At 38.5% G+C, this 16,411-nt stretch overlaps 1 protein-coding gene across 4 annotated transcripts in view; it reads right to left on the bottom strand.

Moving 5' to 3' along the window:
* Positions 1–16,411, bottom strand: part of KMT2E (lysine methyltransferase 2E (inactive)) — a 100,119-nt gene that overhangs the window by 70,678 nt on the left and 13,030 nt on the right. For 2 of the 4 annotated variants that reach the window (XM_008963542.5, XM_008963545.5), the window contains exon 2: positions 2,472–2,656. In XM_008963542.5, coding sequence (XP_008961790.1) covers positions 2,472–2,542 — 71 coding nt within the window. In that variant the 5' untranslated portion in view covers positions 2,543–2,656. Of the gene's footprint in view, positions 1–2,471; positions 2,657–4,966; positions 5,108–5,293; positions 5,368–16,411 lie in introns of all 4 variants that reach the window. The other 2 variants (XM_055114796.2, XM_003811182.6) reach the window with 2 other exon arrangements.

Here is a 16,411-nt window from a genome sequence, read left to right as displayed (position 1 = left end):
TTGAGGAGGCATTTAGAGAAAAAGAACAGTTTAGAATGATGGAATAAATAAGCTCTAATTCCTCAGAAACTGGACTTAAAGGATGTTCTTCTTCCCAATTAAAAATTTAATTTCTTCTCTGTAAAAACTCTCAAACTGCAAGTGGGTTTTGATGAGAAGCTCATACCAGCATCTTAGATCTTAGGTAAAACCTCTAATTTTCCCTTTGAGTGTTAAGACCTCCGATAACATACATTTCAATAATATAACCATAGCCAGTGTATGTTATTGAAGGCATAACATGAATAGGTTATACTAATTGTTATATTAATAGGTGTAAAAAAATCTCCATGACTTCTCAATATACTCCTTCAGATTTGCGATCAAAATCTGTCCATTTCTTTTCTCTCTCTTACAATCTATTATTTTTAAATATTTGTATGAAAATACGTAAGAAATTTAAAAATAAAGAGCAAATGAGGTTTGGTATGACAATTGTCCTCAGTTCATCACATGTGGCATTTCACTTCATTTTACTCCTCTATTAACTAAATGTGACTCTTCTGACCTATGTGGCAGCATGAATCTGGAGCCAAGCAACTCTGGGTTCAAACCTAACTCTACCTTTTATTAATTATGTGGCCATAGGCAAATGTGTTAATCTCCTTGAGCTGCATTTCTTATAAAATGAAAATAATACCTGCCTTTTTGCTGGGATGATTAAGATATTTTACATAAAACACATTGCTCAAAGTAGGGGAGCTGCTTAACACTTACAGAACATTATATGAATACAATGAGCTCTGTATGTATTACAAGTGAAAAAAATTATAAGAAAAAATTGTTTATGATTAAGTACGAAACAAATGAAAAATTCAGCATCACCCTAAGAACAGCTGTAAACATGGCTGGGCATGGTGGTTCATGCCTGTAATCCCAGCACTTTGGGGGGCCAAGGTGGGCAGATCGTTTGAGCCCAGGAGTTCGAGGCCAGCCTGGTCAATGTGGTGAAACCCTGTCTCTACTAAAAATACAAAAATTAGCTGGGTGTGGTGGCATGCACCTGTAATCCCAGCTACTCAGGAGGCTAAGACATGAGAATCCCTTGAGCCTGGAGGTTGCAGTGAGCTGAGACTGCCCTACTGCACTCCAGCCTGGATGACAGAGCGAGACTCTGCCACAAAACAAACAACAAAAAAAGAACAGTTGTAGCCGGGCGCGGTGGCTCACGCCTGTAATCCCAGCACTTTGGGAGGCCGAGGCGGGCGGATCACGAGGTCAGGAGATCGAGACCATCCTGGCTAACACGGTGAAACCCCGTCTCTACTAAAAATACAAAAAATTAGCCGGGCGTGGTAGCGGGCGCCTGTAGTCCCAGCTACTCGGGAGGCTGAGGCAGGAGAATGGCGTGAACCCGGGAGGCGGAGCTTGCAGTGAGCCGAGATCGCGCCACTGCAGTCCAGCCTGGGCAACAGAGCGAGACTCCGTCTCAAAAAAAAAAAAAAAAAAAAAAAAAAAAGAACAGTTGTAAACAATGCAAGGACAGTACTTTAAAGCAGGCTTTTGAATACAAAAACAAAGCCACGCTTAAATGAAAGCACCTCCAATTAGTACAAACAAATCAACACTCACTTTAAAAGCAGCAGAAAAAAAAATAGTTTCTTCATAGTTGATTAAGTGTCAAGAAATCACAAGCAAAAATGTTAAGCACTGGGTGAAAAAAGAACAAGTAAAAAGTTTCTGAAAATGTTTCATTATATACAAAATATTTTAGAATCTTCAATTATACAAATTCAAACTAAAAATACCCGAGCACCGGCTGAGCGCAGTGGTTCATGCCTGTAATCCTAACACTTTGGGAGTCCGAGGAGAGTGGAACACGAGGTCAGGAGTTCGAGACCAGCCTAGCCAAAATGATGAAACCCCATCTCTACTAAAAGCACAAAAATTAGCTGGGCGTGGTGACACACGCCTGTAATACAGCTACTCGGGAGGCTGAGGCAGGAGAATTGCTTGAACCCGGGAGGCAGAGGTTGCAATGAGCTGAGATAGAGCCACTGCATTCCAGCCTGGGAGACACAGCAAAACTCCATCTGTTGCTGGGGGTGGGGGGAACCCAAGCACCAACAAATTAATGACTCCTGTCAGCAGGTGGCTCTAGTGACACTGGAATAACAATATCAAATACTATAGGAAAATACAGTTGGTAAAAAATGTATCGCTTCTCAGAAATTTGGAGTCAAAAAAAGTCATGTCAATACTTCAATCCAATAATGAATATTAGTGGTAATGCTATTTAAAAGGAAAACAAAGTTAGCAATCACGTTCTCAGTGTTTGAGAAAGAAAGGTAACTTCGCTTTTTTTTTTTTACTTTAAAAAATGGCTAGGAAAGAAGAAATTTAATATTTTCCACTTATACTTCTTCCTACTTTCTAGCTCCAGAAGGGTTTTTTTTTTTTTTTTTGCTTATGTAACCAATTTAAATACTTACTCTGAACCTGCAGCCATTTCCAAGTATGACGTCTCTGCTGTATCAACCCCCAATGGGATCACTATGCTCATGACGTTCGCCTCTGGTAAATTCGATTACTATGGAGTCCTATGCATTGGTATCCAAAACACTGGGGCATGCCAGCCACAGTGCTCATTGCAAACATCTAAGTGCATCCACAAACCCTGTTTAAAAGAAAAGGAGACAAAAAAGCAACAGTCACACTATAACAGTAAGTAAAATAACATGAAGAAAACATTCTTTATTAAAATCTCAATATAAATTGAAATTTGCTTAGAGTCTCTCATTAATTTTTCTGGAATTGAGTTATGTGATCATGATCAAAAGAAAAGTTTCTAAATCACAATCTTTCTGAGGGAATGAATTTAGAATGCCACAAGAAGATTACTACGGCATATTTAGTGAAGAACCAAAAATTATTCATTTTAAAAGATAAAATGTAATTTCTTATAGTGCCAGTATGCAAAAATAAGTCTTCTTTGTTCAGTGAGTGATCTAACAATATACTACCAAATACTGAGTACTTACTATGGACTAAGCACCATAATCAGCTTTCTACATGGATGGTCTATTTAATCCTCCTAATTCTAAGGTAGGTATCTCCATTTTACCACTGAGGAAAAGAAAACCAAAACAGGCTAATACCGAAAAGCACTGTGTAATTGTCTATTATTGTATATTTTCATATTATAATAATTAGTAATCTGGTAGCTCTCCTCCAGCAACACATGGTTTAAAAATAATTTAATCAAGGCTACTCCACTTAAGAGATGAAACCAGGATCTGAACCAATTCTACTCTACTGTTTGCATCTGTATGTAAGGGAAACTATGTTATTTGTAAAAATTTGATTACTGTACAGTAGTTGTCATTTTCTATAACAGGTAAATCTAGGTATACTGTTGAAGGAGTTCTCTTTTTCTTCCATTAATACTGTTCAGTTATTAAAGAGTTAATACTCCCTAATTCAATTAGTAGAAAAAACTAATGAAGTTTTTTTTAAACAAATTTACAATAGCAACTAAAAGATACTTAGCTTCAACATCAATTTTTCTAATTTAAATTCACTACATAACAGTGGCTACAGGTATGTTTATAAAATATCTACTCAAAGTCTTTTCAAAAATTATACAGGTGCAACTCAGGAACAAAACCAATATAGATAATCCTATAAATTAGAAAACAGCAACAGTCATTATCCTTGTCTCTGTAATGTAATACCTGAAATATTGAAAAGCAGTGTGCAATTGTCTATTACTGTATATTTTTATCTTATAATAATTAGTAATCTGGTAGCTCTCTCCCAGTTACACATAGTTTAAAAGTTCAAGGCTAGTTTTCTTGGAGAATTCAAACCACTATTAACATGTTATTAACCCGCTTTGGTAATCTTCCCCCATAATGTATGAACTCACAATCTGTATAATCTGTGAAACAGGAATTAACCTAAATAGATATTTTCAAATGTAACTAAATATTACAGGCAGATATAAGAATTGCTACTTGAAGAAACACTGTTTTTTATGTTAGACTCACAAAAGTCTTGTATTTTAGGTATATACTATATTTAGTGGTATACTTATTTACCAGAGGCAAACATTGAAAGGAAATCAAGTCATTATTAAAGTCTTTTAAGTACTGAGTGATATTTCCAATCTAAAATAAACTACTTAGGTATTTATTTACTAGTATGTCCCTTTTTATATAAATATGCCATCCTCAGTACACACCACACTTGAGATGCTTCAGTAAAGAGCTTGCCACAAACCTCCTTCAGACAATGACTTCTATTTGTGCTATTGCTGCTTGTCTTCCAAACTGCACAGTGCCTGGGACATAACAGCATTCTACAAAGAATTGGTGAATGCATTAGAGAACTTGAGATGAAACTGCAGCTCTGGCTTAATTAACTAAATGAACTATCACCCTGTATAATCAAGTGTCATTAAAAACGACTACATGACATCCCCATAACTGCCTTTCCCTAAAAACACTGAAGCTTATCCTCAGGACAAAGATACATCATCACATCTGAAACAGAACTGCAGACTCTGAATTTGATTCAACAGGAAAAGCAGATCTCAGTAATTTACTCACAAGAGGTCAGAAGACAAGAGGTCATATGTATTAAGACATTACGGCAAGTATTTCACTATTTTCATTAATATAAAAAATCTTATAATGAGAAAATTCGCATTGCTTAAAAATGTTGTTGATATTTAATAAAATGATGAATTCGTTAGGGTCAAATCATAGTTTTTTTAAAAAGGGAAAGCCAATGTAGTAAGCAGAAAAGATGTGACCTTTAACACAGTGAGTTTAAAAAACATTCAAAAATTGGCCGGGCATGGTGGCTCAAGCCTGTAATCCCAGCACTTTGGGAGGCCGAGGCGGGTGGATCATGAGGTTAGGAGATTGAGACCATCCTGGCCAACATGGTGAAACTCTGTCTCTATTAAAAATACAAAAATTACCTGGGCTTGGTGGCATGTGCCTGTAATCCCAGCTACTCAGGACGCTGAGGCAGGAGAATCGCTTGAACTAGGGAGTCAGAGGCTGCAGTGAGCTGAGATCGCGCCACTGCACTCCAGCCTGGTGACAGAGCGAGACTCCGTCTCAAAAAAAAAAAAAAAGTTATAAATAAAGGGAAAAGGTTTTTAACACAACCTTAACAATTAACACAATGTTTCACATCTTATGTGTGAATCAAAAAACTGGTCATCCAGCTGACAAGTAAAATATGTACAAAATACATTGAGAATAAATGGCAGCCATTAAAGAAATAATAGAAAAGGAAATACCATGAGATGTCTGGTAAATCTGAGGTCCAAGAAAGAATAAATGTCTTCACAAAACCTGCTTATCCAGAATAGACCTAGAAACCAAGTGAACATAGGAGTTTTGAGCTATTTTTAAATGGCATAAAATTACAATTACTTCTAACTAACATGGTACCTAAAACCAAAGTGACTCACACAAAGCAGCCAATTCTTAAAAGGATAAATTTACTCTTCCCTTTTTACACAAATGAATGTAAACACAAGTAAAGGCAACAATCAAAGCTAAATACTAAATCAAACTGGAAAAAGAAACACTGAGATACAATATTAAATTTAATATTTAAAAATTTTTAAAAATAACTGAAAAATATTAAATTTTAATACAATATTAAAAACAGATTTAGCAAAGGCAACAATACCAAAACAAAAACAATAAAAACAAACAAGACTCTCAAGTAGGAAAAATGAAGTAAAAGGCAAAAAAAGCAATTAAAGTAGAAAACAGTTTATCAGAAAAACTGGAAGACTGAAGCTGCCTTTAAGACCATGTTAAAATAAACAGAAAACAGCTGGGCACAGTGGCTCACACCTGTAATCCCAGCACTTTGAGCAGCTGAGGCAGGCAGACTACTTGAGCCCAGGAGTTCAGGAACAGCCTGGGCAACATAGTGAGACATTATCCCTACGAAAAATACAAAAACTAGCTGGATGTGGTGATGCACACCTGTAGTCCCAGTTACTTGGGAGGCTGAGATGGGAGGATTGTTTGAGCCCAGGAGGTCAAGGCTGCAGTGAGCCATGACTGCACAACTGCACTCCAGCCTGGCTGACAGAGGGAGACCCTGTCTTAAAAAAAACAAAAAAAAAAGAAAACAAAAAGTAACACTTTAAAGATTAATATGATACCCAAAAGGCAGAAAGAATAAAAAATATGAGGAAAAATAATTTTCTAAAATTACAAATAAAAGAGCCCAATATAACAATCTCTTTGAGGAAAGAGCCATTTATTATATTTCTGTCCTTTATAAGCACCTGGCACAGTGCTCAATAAATATTTTAAATTAATGTATATATTTTGGATGTGTATCACTAAGAGACTAAGTAGGTAAATTTTTGGCTTAATTACTAATGGAAATAATTAAAGAAACTTGAAAGAAATTTTGAGGAGACATGTAACTGAGACTGGAAATTAAACAGCCCTTATTAGTCATTTAACATTTAATTTACAGCAGCTGACTAAGGTAAAAATGAAAAGAATACTAGTCAATCAGATCCATTCCAAGTTACTACCTATGAATGCTTGGGCAAGTCATTTCACTGCTCTGACTTTCAACTATAAATGGAAGTTGATTAGGCTGATCTTACAATTACATTAACAGATTATTCCAAATAATCAAAACGACAGAATTTTAGATTCTAAAAAACTATAAAATATAAATTTGATAACAAAATGAATATGCATTTCTACAACTGAGCTAGCATTACTACCAGATAGTGCTCTAGAAGCACTTATCTGATACTCAAACTTCCCCAACTAGTGGTTATAATAATAATGATAGCAAATTCTGAGTGCTTACAATGCTTAATCTCCACAATAAGCCTATGGTATAGGTGCATTTATTATCCCCATTTTACAATGAGGTAGAGAGGTTAAACTTGTCCAAAGTTCATAACTAATAAATAGCCAAATCAAGATCTGAACCCTTGTGGTCTGATTCCAGAGCCTACACATCAGTATGCCTGAAATTAAAAACTGCCAGATGGCTGAGAGCTGTGGCTCACACTTGTAATCCCAGCACTTTGGGAGGCCTAGGCGGGTGGGTCACCTGAGGTAAGGAATTCAAGACCAGCCTGGCCAACATGGTGTAACCGTGTCCCTACTAAAAATACAAAAATTAGCTGGGTGTGGATACACCTGTAATCCCATCTACTTGGGAGGCTGAGGCACGAGAATCGCTTGAACCCAGGAGACAGAGGTTGCAGTGAGCCAAGATTGCTCCACTGCACTCCAGCCTGGGTGACAGACTCTGCCAAAAAAAAAAAAAAAAAAAAAACCAAAAGAACAACAACAACAAAAAACCCTGCCAGATGATAGGTAAAATAAATAATCTAGAATTTATAATTAAGGAAGAAAAAATTGACAGCTGCCTCTCTCAAAAAGGGAAATTAAATACTTAAGTATCTCACTCCAGAACATCTGAATTGCATTTCCTCTGATTATTAAATGAAACTGCACTAACAAAACCGACCTTGCTCCTCCCTCAAACCTGATCCAGTTAACAAACTTACATTTAATCTGTAACAATGCATTAAAACACCACAAACGTGGGCAAATACAGTCTCAAAGACTAAAATTTGTGTTTATGGCCGGGTGTGGTGGCTCACATCTGTAATCCCAGCACTTTGGGAGGCCAAGGTGGGTGGATCACCTGAAGTCAGAAGTTCGAGACCAGCCTGGCCAACATGGTGAAACCCCACCTCTACGAGAAATACAAAATTAGCCGGGCACGGTGGCACATGCCTGTAGTCCTGGCTACTCAGGAGGCTGAGGCAGGAGAATCACCTGAACTGCACAGCCTGGGCGACAAGAGCAAAACTCTCTGTCTCAAAATAAATAAATAAAGCAAGAAAATAAAATTAAATGGAACACTACTCAGCAATATAAAGGAACAAACTGTCAATACAGGCAACAACTTGGGTGAATCCAAGGTAATTATGCTGAGTGGAAAAAAAAAAAGCCGATCTTGGCTGGGCACAGTGGCTCACACTTGTAATCCCAGCACTTTGGGAGGCTGAGGCAGGTGGATAATTTGAGGTCAGGAGTTCGAGACCAGTCTGGCCAAGATGATGAAACCCCATCTCTACTAACAATAAAAAAAATTAGGCCAGGCGCAGTGGCTCACGCCTGTAATCCCAGCACTTTGGGAGGCCAAGGCAGGCAGATCACGCGGTCAGGAGATCGAGACCATCCTGGCTAACACGGTGAAACCCCGTCTCTACTAAAAATACAAAAAAAAAAAAAAAAAAATTAGCCAGGCTTGGTGGTGGGCACCTGTAGTCCCAGCTACTTGGGAGGCTGAGGCAGGAGAATGGCGTGAACCTGGGAGGCGGAGCGTGCAGTGAGCCGAGATCATGCCACTGCACCCCAGCCTGGGCAACACAGCAAGACTCAGTCTCAAAAAAAAAAAAAAAAAAATTAGCCAGGTGTGGTGGTGGGCACCTATAATCTCAGCTAATCAGGAGACTGAGGCACAAGAATTGCTTGAACCTGGGAGGAAGAGGTTGCAGTGAGCCAGGATTGCACCACTGCACTCCAGACTGGGTGACAAAGCGAAAACTCCATCCCCCCACCCCCCCACCCCCCAAAAAAAAGCCAACCTCAAAAAGTTACATACTATTTAACTCCATTTATATAACATTCTTAAAGTAATAAATTACAGAAATGGAGGATAGGTTATTCAGAAGGGAAGGGGTAGAGAAAGATAGGTATGGTTACATAGGAGAACAATATTAAGGATCCTTGTGGTGATAAAATTGTTCTATACCTTAACTGTGGTGGTGGGTACAGGTACCCACACATGTGATCATAATGCACAGAACTAAATCTAGACAAACAAATGAGTGCAAATACAACTGGGAAGCCTGAATAAAAGGAGAAGATTGTATCAATGTCAATATTCTGGTCTTGGCCAGGTGTGTTGGCTCACGTCTGTAATTTCAGCACTTTGGGAGGCTGAGGCAGAAGGATCACGTGAGGCCAGGAGTTTCAGAACAGCCTGGGCTACAGAGTGTAACCCAAACTCCACAAAAATAAAAAAATTAGCTGGGCATGGTGGTGCAAGCCTGTAGTCCTAACTATTCAGGAGATTGAGGTAGGAGGATCGTCTGAGCCTAGGAGTTTGAGATTACAGCAAGCTGTGATCATACTACTCTCCAACCTGGGCAACAAAGGGAGACCCTGTCTCTTAAAACAAACAAACAAACACACACACACTAGTCAGGACTTTGTACCACAATTTTACAAGACTTTACCATTGAGGGAAACTGCGTACTATGGTTTGAACAAGATTTGTCCCTGCCAAAACTCATGTTGAAACCTTAATTTCTAGAGAAGCAAGGTTATGATGTGGAGCCTTTAAGAGGTAGGGCCTTGAACAGGAGGTGTCTGGATCATGAGGGCCCCGACTCTGTGGGTGGCTCTTGTGGTAGTGAGAGCATTATCTCTGGCAAGACTGGATTAGTTCTCTGAGGAATAGATTCGTTCCTGAGATAGTGGGTTGTTAAAAATTTTAGCCAGAACACCCTTTGAGTTCTGCTTTTTCACACGTGCCCATTTCCCTTTTGATTTTCCTCCATGTTGTGATGCCACCATGCTTCTTGAACTTCCCAGCCTGCAGAGCAGTGAACTAAAAAACCCTTTGGGCCGGGCGCAGTAGCTCACACCTGTAATCCCAGCACTTTGGGAGGCCGAGGCGGGCGGATCACGAGGTCAGGAGATCGAGACCACCCTGGCTAACACGGCGAAACCCCATCTTTACTAAAAATACAAAACAATTAGCCAGGCATGGTGGCGGGCGTCTGTAGTCCCAGCTACGCAGGAGGCTGAGGCCGAAGAATGGCATGAACCCAGGAGGTGGAGCTTGCAGTGGGCCGAGATCATGCCACTGCACTCCAGCCTGGGCGACACAGCAAGACTCCATCTCAAAAAAGCAAAAACAAAAAACAACAAAAAAAAGCAAAACAAACAAAAATACAAAAAACCTTCTATTAATTACCTAGTCTCAGATATTCTGTTATAGCAACACTAAATGGACTAAGACACTGGGTAAAAATACATAGAATTTCTCTATTATTTCTTACAACCATATGCAACTCTATAATTATCACAAAATTAAAAGTTTAATGTTTTAAAATGACATTAAAATTGTGGGCTTCAAACTCTTTTTAAGCACTGGTAGCAATTTTCCTACACATGAAATATTAACACAGAAATCTAGGCATCCTTTTTGATTGTGACATGAAAAAATAGTTTTAATCTCCTGTGCTTTACCAATAATTGTTAGTGTCCACTTGAAGTGCTGTACTAAGAAAGCCAAATATAATGGGAGAATGCCACAGTGATGTCTGCCAATGGGTAGAGTAGGCATTTGTACTTCATGTTTGCTACATCTGTGGTTTAAAAAAATACCAGGGGAATGTCCACGCCTGTACACCCTCTCACCTATGGCTTCATCATATTGGCCAGGCTGGTTTCGAACTCCTGACCTCAAGTGATCCGCCCACCTTGGCCTCCCAAAGTGATGGGATTACAGGCATGAGCCACCGTGCCCCACCTTTTTCAGCCATTAAATAACCAAATAAGAGCAGGTTTTTTATTAAAACGAAGTTGGCAATTATTTTATTCTGTCATTCTTTCTTCCCCACCCTCCCACCACCCCCCCAATCCTCAAGACGGAGTTTGCTCTTGTTGCCCAGGCTGGAATGCAATGGCGCCATCTTGGCTCACTGCAACCTCCACCTCCCAGGATCAAGCGATTGTCCTGCCTCAGTCTCCCAAGTACCTCGATCACAGGCATCTGCCACCACGCCTGGCTAATTTTTTATGTTTTTAGTAGAGACAGGGTTTCACCATGTTGGCCAGGCTGTTTTCGATCTCCTGACCTCAAGCGATCCACCCACCTTGGCCTCCCAAGGTGTTAGGATTACAGGCATGAGCCACCGTGCCCAGCCTATTCTGTCATTCTTTAATCGCAAGTAAAACAGTGTCCTCACTCTCCTTCTATCTCCTTCTAAGTATGCTTTCTATCACTATTTTGAATCCATTTCTTTCATACTAGAAAACTTGCGATTCTTCTTCTTTCCCTCTCTAAAAACAACGTGCATAAAATCTAATTAATAGAATTTAAACAAATCTTTCTGATGATACTGTCTACATTTTATTATCTCAGACCTGGGCAATGAATACTTCCCTAAGTAGTTTCTTTCCCTATACTAATGTGGCTTTTAAACCACTGGTTCCCAAACATAGATCCACAACTGTTACTTTTCATATACCTGGGGATAGGAGTAGAAAATGATAGGTTCCTAGGCCTTACCCTAGAGATTCTCATGTAGTAGGTCTGAGATGTGGCCTGAATGCCTTATCAAAAAACTAAAAGGGCATTCACACCAGTGCTCTATTTTAGTACTGGTTACAACATTGGACAGAATATTATACTTCAAAAGCCACTAGTTTCCTCATAACTTTGACCTATTCAAAAAAAGTGTAGTTCACAGTAATTCCAGTCAAGTTCCTAATGTTGACATTTTATCAGGTTATCTTGTTCCATACCAATAATCCAATCTATAACTCCTTTGATTATACAAGTCTTTTTTGCTATTGTTGGCATATCCTTGCTCATTCCTCTTCAAATTCACTAATTTTCTTTTCCTTTTCTTTTCCACCCAATAAAAATCATATTAGACCTTCAAGAACCAATGCTTCCTTGAAGTCTTCCCAATTTTTTTAGATAGTTTTAAGATATCTGGCAAATCAACCTCCTAAGGGCTGTTTCCTCATCTGTAAATAACAATTTGACTAGACTTTATCTCAAAAGACTTCTCCAGCTATAAAACTTGTTCTACACTAATGTCTTCCCGTCTTAACCTCCTAAAGAATGCACTACTTACATTAACTACTGGTTTATATTTTGACAGACATTGTTCTAGAACAGCTGCTAAATGTATAGCTTCCACAATTAGATCATCTATTTGACTCCATAGCAAGAACTGAGGTATTTCCATATTACCTCAAAGCCTGTAATTCAGTGGCTAGGATACCCACCTAAATTATTATTGATTAAACCACAATTTCCCTTTTTCTAACACATAAATCTCTCCTCCTTCCTTTAAATGAACATGAAAAAACAAAACCTGCCACTGTTACTAATGTAGTTGCCCCCAGGCTCAGTCCTCCCCATTATTAGTCTTCCATCAATCTTGGACTCAATTTTTCATTTCTGTTTGATTTACTTTTCCCACTCATCTATTGGATGTATATCTATATCTGCCATCACTTCAAAAATCAAGCCTTCAAAGTGAAACTTTCTTTTCCACACATCTTCTTTCATTCTATTTTTTATCAGTATCGCCATTCTCTTCTCCTTCTTTCGTTCCAGTTTCCTATTATATCCAGCCACCCAATCTTTTGTGCCTCCTCAGTGTTTAAGACTCATTCTCCCTCAGCCGCCATGGCCCCTACCATCATCTTCATCATCTGAATAATCCAACAATCAACAACCCTTTCAATATGTCACTATCAACTTCTAAGTAATTTGTCTCTAAAGAATGGAATTCTTAGTATTGTTTAAGCATTTCCCTCCTCCCTCAGAGTACAACTATTCTATTTTAAAACCAAATCAAATCAAATTCATTCATTTAACATATTTATTGAACATATACTATGTTCTAGATACTGCTCTAGGTGCTTGGGAATGGGCAATGAACAAAATTATATTGCTCTTATGACACCTGAAATGACCTATGGCAATCCAATATAATCAAGGGTACCTTCAAGTAGTGTTTTTTTTTCCTGGAGTGCAGTGGCACGATCTCAGCTCACTGCAACCTCTGCCTCCCAGGTTCAAGCAATTCCTCTGACTCAGCCTCCCACGTAGCTAGATTACAGGCGTGCACCACCACAACTGGCTAATTTTTGTATTTTAGTAGAGACGGGGTTTCCCTATGTTGGCCAGGCTAGTCTCGAACTCCTGACTTCAAGTGATCCACCTACCTCGGCCTCCCAAAGTGCTGGGATTATAGACATGAGCCACCGTGCCCGGCCTTAGAGTAGTTTTCTTAAGCAGCTGCCTTTGATTAATGATTTGTTTATTCTCAATACCTTGTCAAGAATTAGTCCTTTATAAGGATCAACAGAAAGCTACAAAAATTTTCAAATGACTTTAATTCAAATTATTGAACAGCCACTCTTTAGCTATGTGACCCTAGGAAATGACTCAGTCTCAGGCCGTGCACGGTGGCTCACACTTGTAATCTCAGCACTTTGGGAGGCCAAGGTGGAGGGATCACTTGAGCTCAAGAATTAGAGACCACCCTGGACAACATGGTGAAATCCCATCTCTACAAAAAACAAAAAATGAAAATTAGCCAGGTGTGGTGCTGCAGATGAAGCTGAACACCTGAGGTAAGCTAGGGAAGCTGAGGTGCGAGAATTGCTTGAGCCTGGGAGGTGGAGGTTACAGTGAGCTAAAATCATGCCTCATCCACTCCAGCCTGGGTGAATGAGACCATCCCTCAAAAAAAAGCAAGAAAGAGGAAAAAGAAAACAGAAATGTCTCAGTCTCGACTGGGCTGATGGCTCATGCCTGTAATCCCAGCACTTTGGGAGGCTGAGGCAGGCGGATCACTTGAGCCCAGGAGTTCAAGACCAGCAAGGCCAATGTGGGAAACCCGGTCTCCAAAGAAATTCAAAGATTAGTCAGGCATGGTGGCCCATGCCTGTGGTCCCACCTACTCGGGAGCCTGAGGTGAGAGGATGGCTTGAACACAGGAGGCGGAGGTTGCAGTGAGCTGAGATCACACCACTGCACTCCAGCCTGGGCGACAGAGCCAGACTCTGTCTCGCAAAAAAAAAAAAAAGTCTCAGTTCCTCTATGCCACTCAGGAAAAAATGAGCAAAATATCTATCTTTTTGCTCAGAGTACGATATGTAGACACAGTGTAGATATTTATTTATTAATGTTAGTTGTGTCTTAGAATATAGAAAAATTGTATTATTCAGTCCAATGATAATAATCAATTCCAATCAGAATACTGTTGGCCACTAAGCAAATGGTGAAAGAACAGCAACTCTATTAGTATATTTGAATAGTTATCTTAATATTTCAGATGTATTTAAAATATTTACTATAAAAATCTTAAGACTAAACTAAGAGTAGGCTTAATTCCTAAGTACTTACCAAACCCATAAAATCAGTAAGGGACCAAAATTAATTATAAATATATATGTAAATACTTTCAAGTTTAAACAGTTTTACTTCTACAGCATTTTCCTGTCTTTTAATTCCAAGACTTACGATATCCCAAGATCAGCTTCCTCCTCTTCATACGGTAATGTAAATAGAAAAAAAAACCCAGAAATGGGAAGACTAGTATAATACAACTAGAGAGTTGAAGCTTAAGGAAAGAAAATGTCTGTGCACTTTACACACAAAAATGAATTATGGAATTAATAGATCCACATATCCAATAAGAAAAATACTCACTATGCAAACACACATGAGCTTTTAGAGTAGCCTGCCTTGAACTTCAAAAAAAGCACACAATCTCTGAAAAAATTTAGAATACAGGCAAAAATGAAATGTCAAGAATGAGGTTGGTGGATACAATGAGTCCTATAAGGGACCAGTACCTTTGCTATGAGACAGACTACACTCACTTTCACCTTCCAGCTTCATTGTAAGGCTGAGGTGGGAGGACTGTTTGATCCCAGGAGTTAAAGACCAGCATGGGCTGTTTAGTGAGACCCTATCTCTACAAAAAAAAATTTGTTTTAAATTAGCCAGACATGGTGACATGGCACCTGTAGTCCCAGTTACTTGGGAGGCTGAGGTGGGAGGATCACTTGAGCCTGGGAGATTAAGGCTGTAGCGAGCCATAATCATGCCACTGCCCTCCAGTCTGGGTGACAGAGCAAGACCCTGTCTCCAAAAAAAAAAAAAAAAAAAAAAGAGGGCGGGGCCTTTCTGCAAAGGGATTTTATATATAAATGAAAAATAACCCACATATAGTGAGCTCATCAGCCACTCATAAAAACCATTTAAGCATGAGGAAATTGCTGTGTGTAGCTGGGGATTGAACTAGAATTGCTTTTCCCAAAATCCTTAATGAACTATTTACTTTAGGAGGTAAGAGGTATCAATCTTAAACTTCTGTAAGTGAAATTTTAAGCTATGTCGACAAAATCTCCTTTGACATATAACTTCCACTATCACTGTAGATCAATTTAAATGATAATTACCAGTTTCTCACAATTATTCTCAAAGTAATCACACAATAAAACAGCATTTGTCTTTTGGTACAACCATATAACATCCATGAGATTTGCCAGTTTAAACATACAATTCAAAGATCAAATGGTTGACAGATTACTGTATAGCTAACGATTAATACTAATATACAGCAACTAGGTTACTGTACACCAATTACAGGCTTACATTTGAAAAAACCACACAATCTGACTCCAGCGATGTTAACCAACACAATCATCAGTTATTTCCCTTAGGAAGCAGTATGTGCAAGATGAACAAGACAAAATTAATAGCTACTATGATGCTTTTACATAGGAAGGCACTCAACTATCTGCCACTAAATTAATCTATAGTATTATCAGAGTTCAAAAGGTCCCTAAAAAAGAATTTAAATCTCACATGACAACAAAGGTCTTTGGATCTTGATATGTTCCAGAACTACTTGAAATCTCTTATTTCATCTAGCAGAGTCCTATAAACCCCACTGGATAAACCAGAGTCAGATCCTGAAGTCCCATTTTTAGATTTCCAAGACACTAAATGATCAAAAGAGTTACAGTATGTAATTGGATCCATCCCCTTTTGAATTACAGAAATCTAAATTTACATATATACAGGAGACTAGATGTTTGCGAGTTCATCAAAGTTAACATGGAGAATTATAATACATGTATCTTAAATACTGTACTTGTAATTTAAAATATCCTTATCAATTTTTTAGTTTCAAGCCAAAATGTATTCTTTGAGTATAGCTCCCCTGACTAGAATTCTGGTTTCTTGTTCCTACATAAACCAGATCAATAATGCATTGTCCACAGTTTTTGGTTCAACATATTTCAAAATAAGTTACCTAGATCTTTGTGGGGCAATCTGAATGTAGACTTCCTTCTAGATTTCTATTTTTTCCCTGTAATCTTTTAGTCATCTTGCCCACACCTAAACTGACTACAATTTTCTTCAGCAATTAATTTGCCTTTATCAAGTTTTCCAAAGCATTTAACTTAGTTTGCGTTTAAACAGTTCTCTTTTCACATTCATTTATCATTGGTTTACGTAATACTTAATAGAATAATATAAACACATTACAAGTACAATAGAATTAGCCAATTTG

Source organism: Pan paniscus, chromosome 6, assembly GCF_029289425.2.
Source record: "Pan paniscus chromosome 6, NHGRI_mPanPan1-v2.0_pri, whole genome shotgun sequence".
NCBI classification, from domain to species: domain Eukaryota; kingdom Metazoa; phylum Chordata; class Mammalia; order Primates; family Hominidae; genus Pan; species Pan paniscus.
Note: the sequence above shows the minus strand (reverse complement) of the source record. Positions and strands in the feature narration are given on the sequence as shown.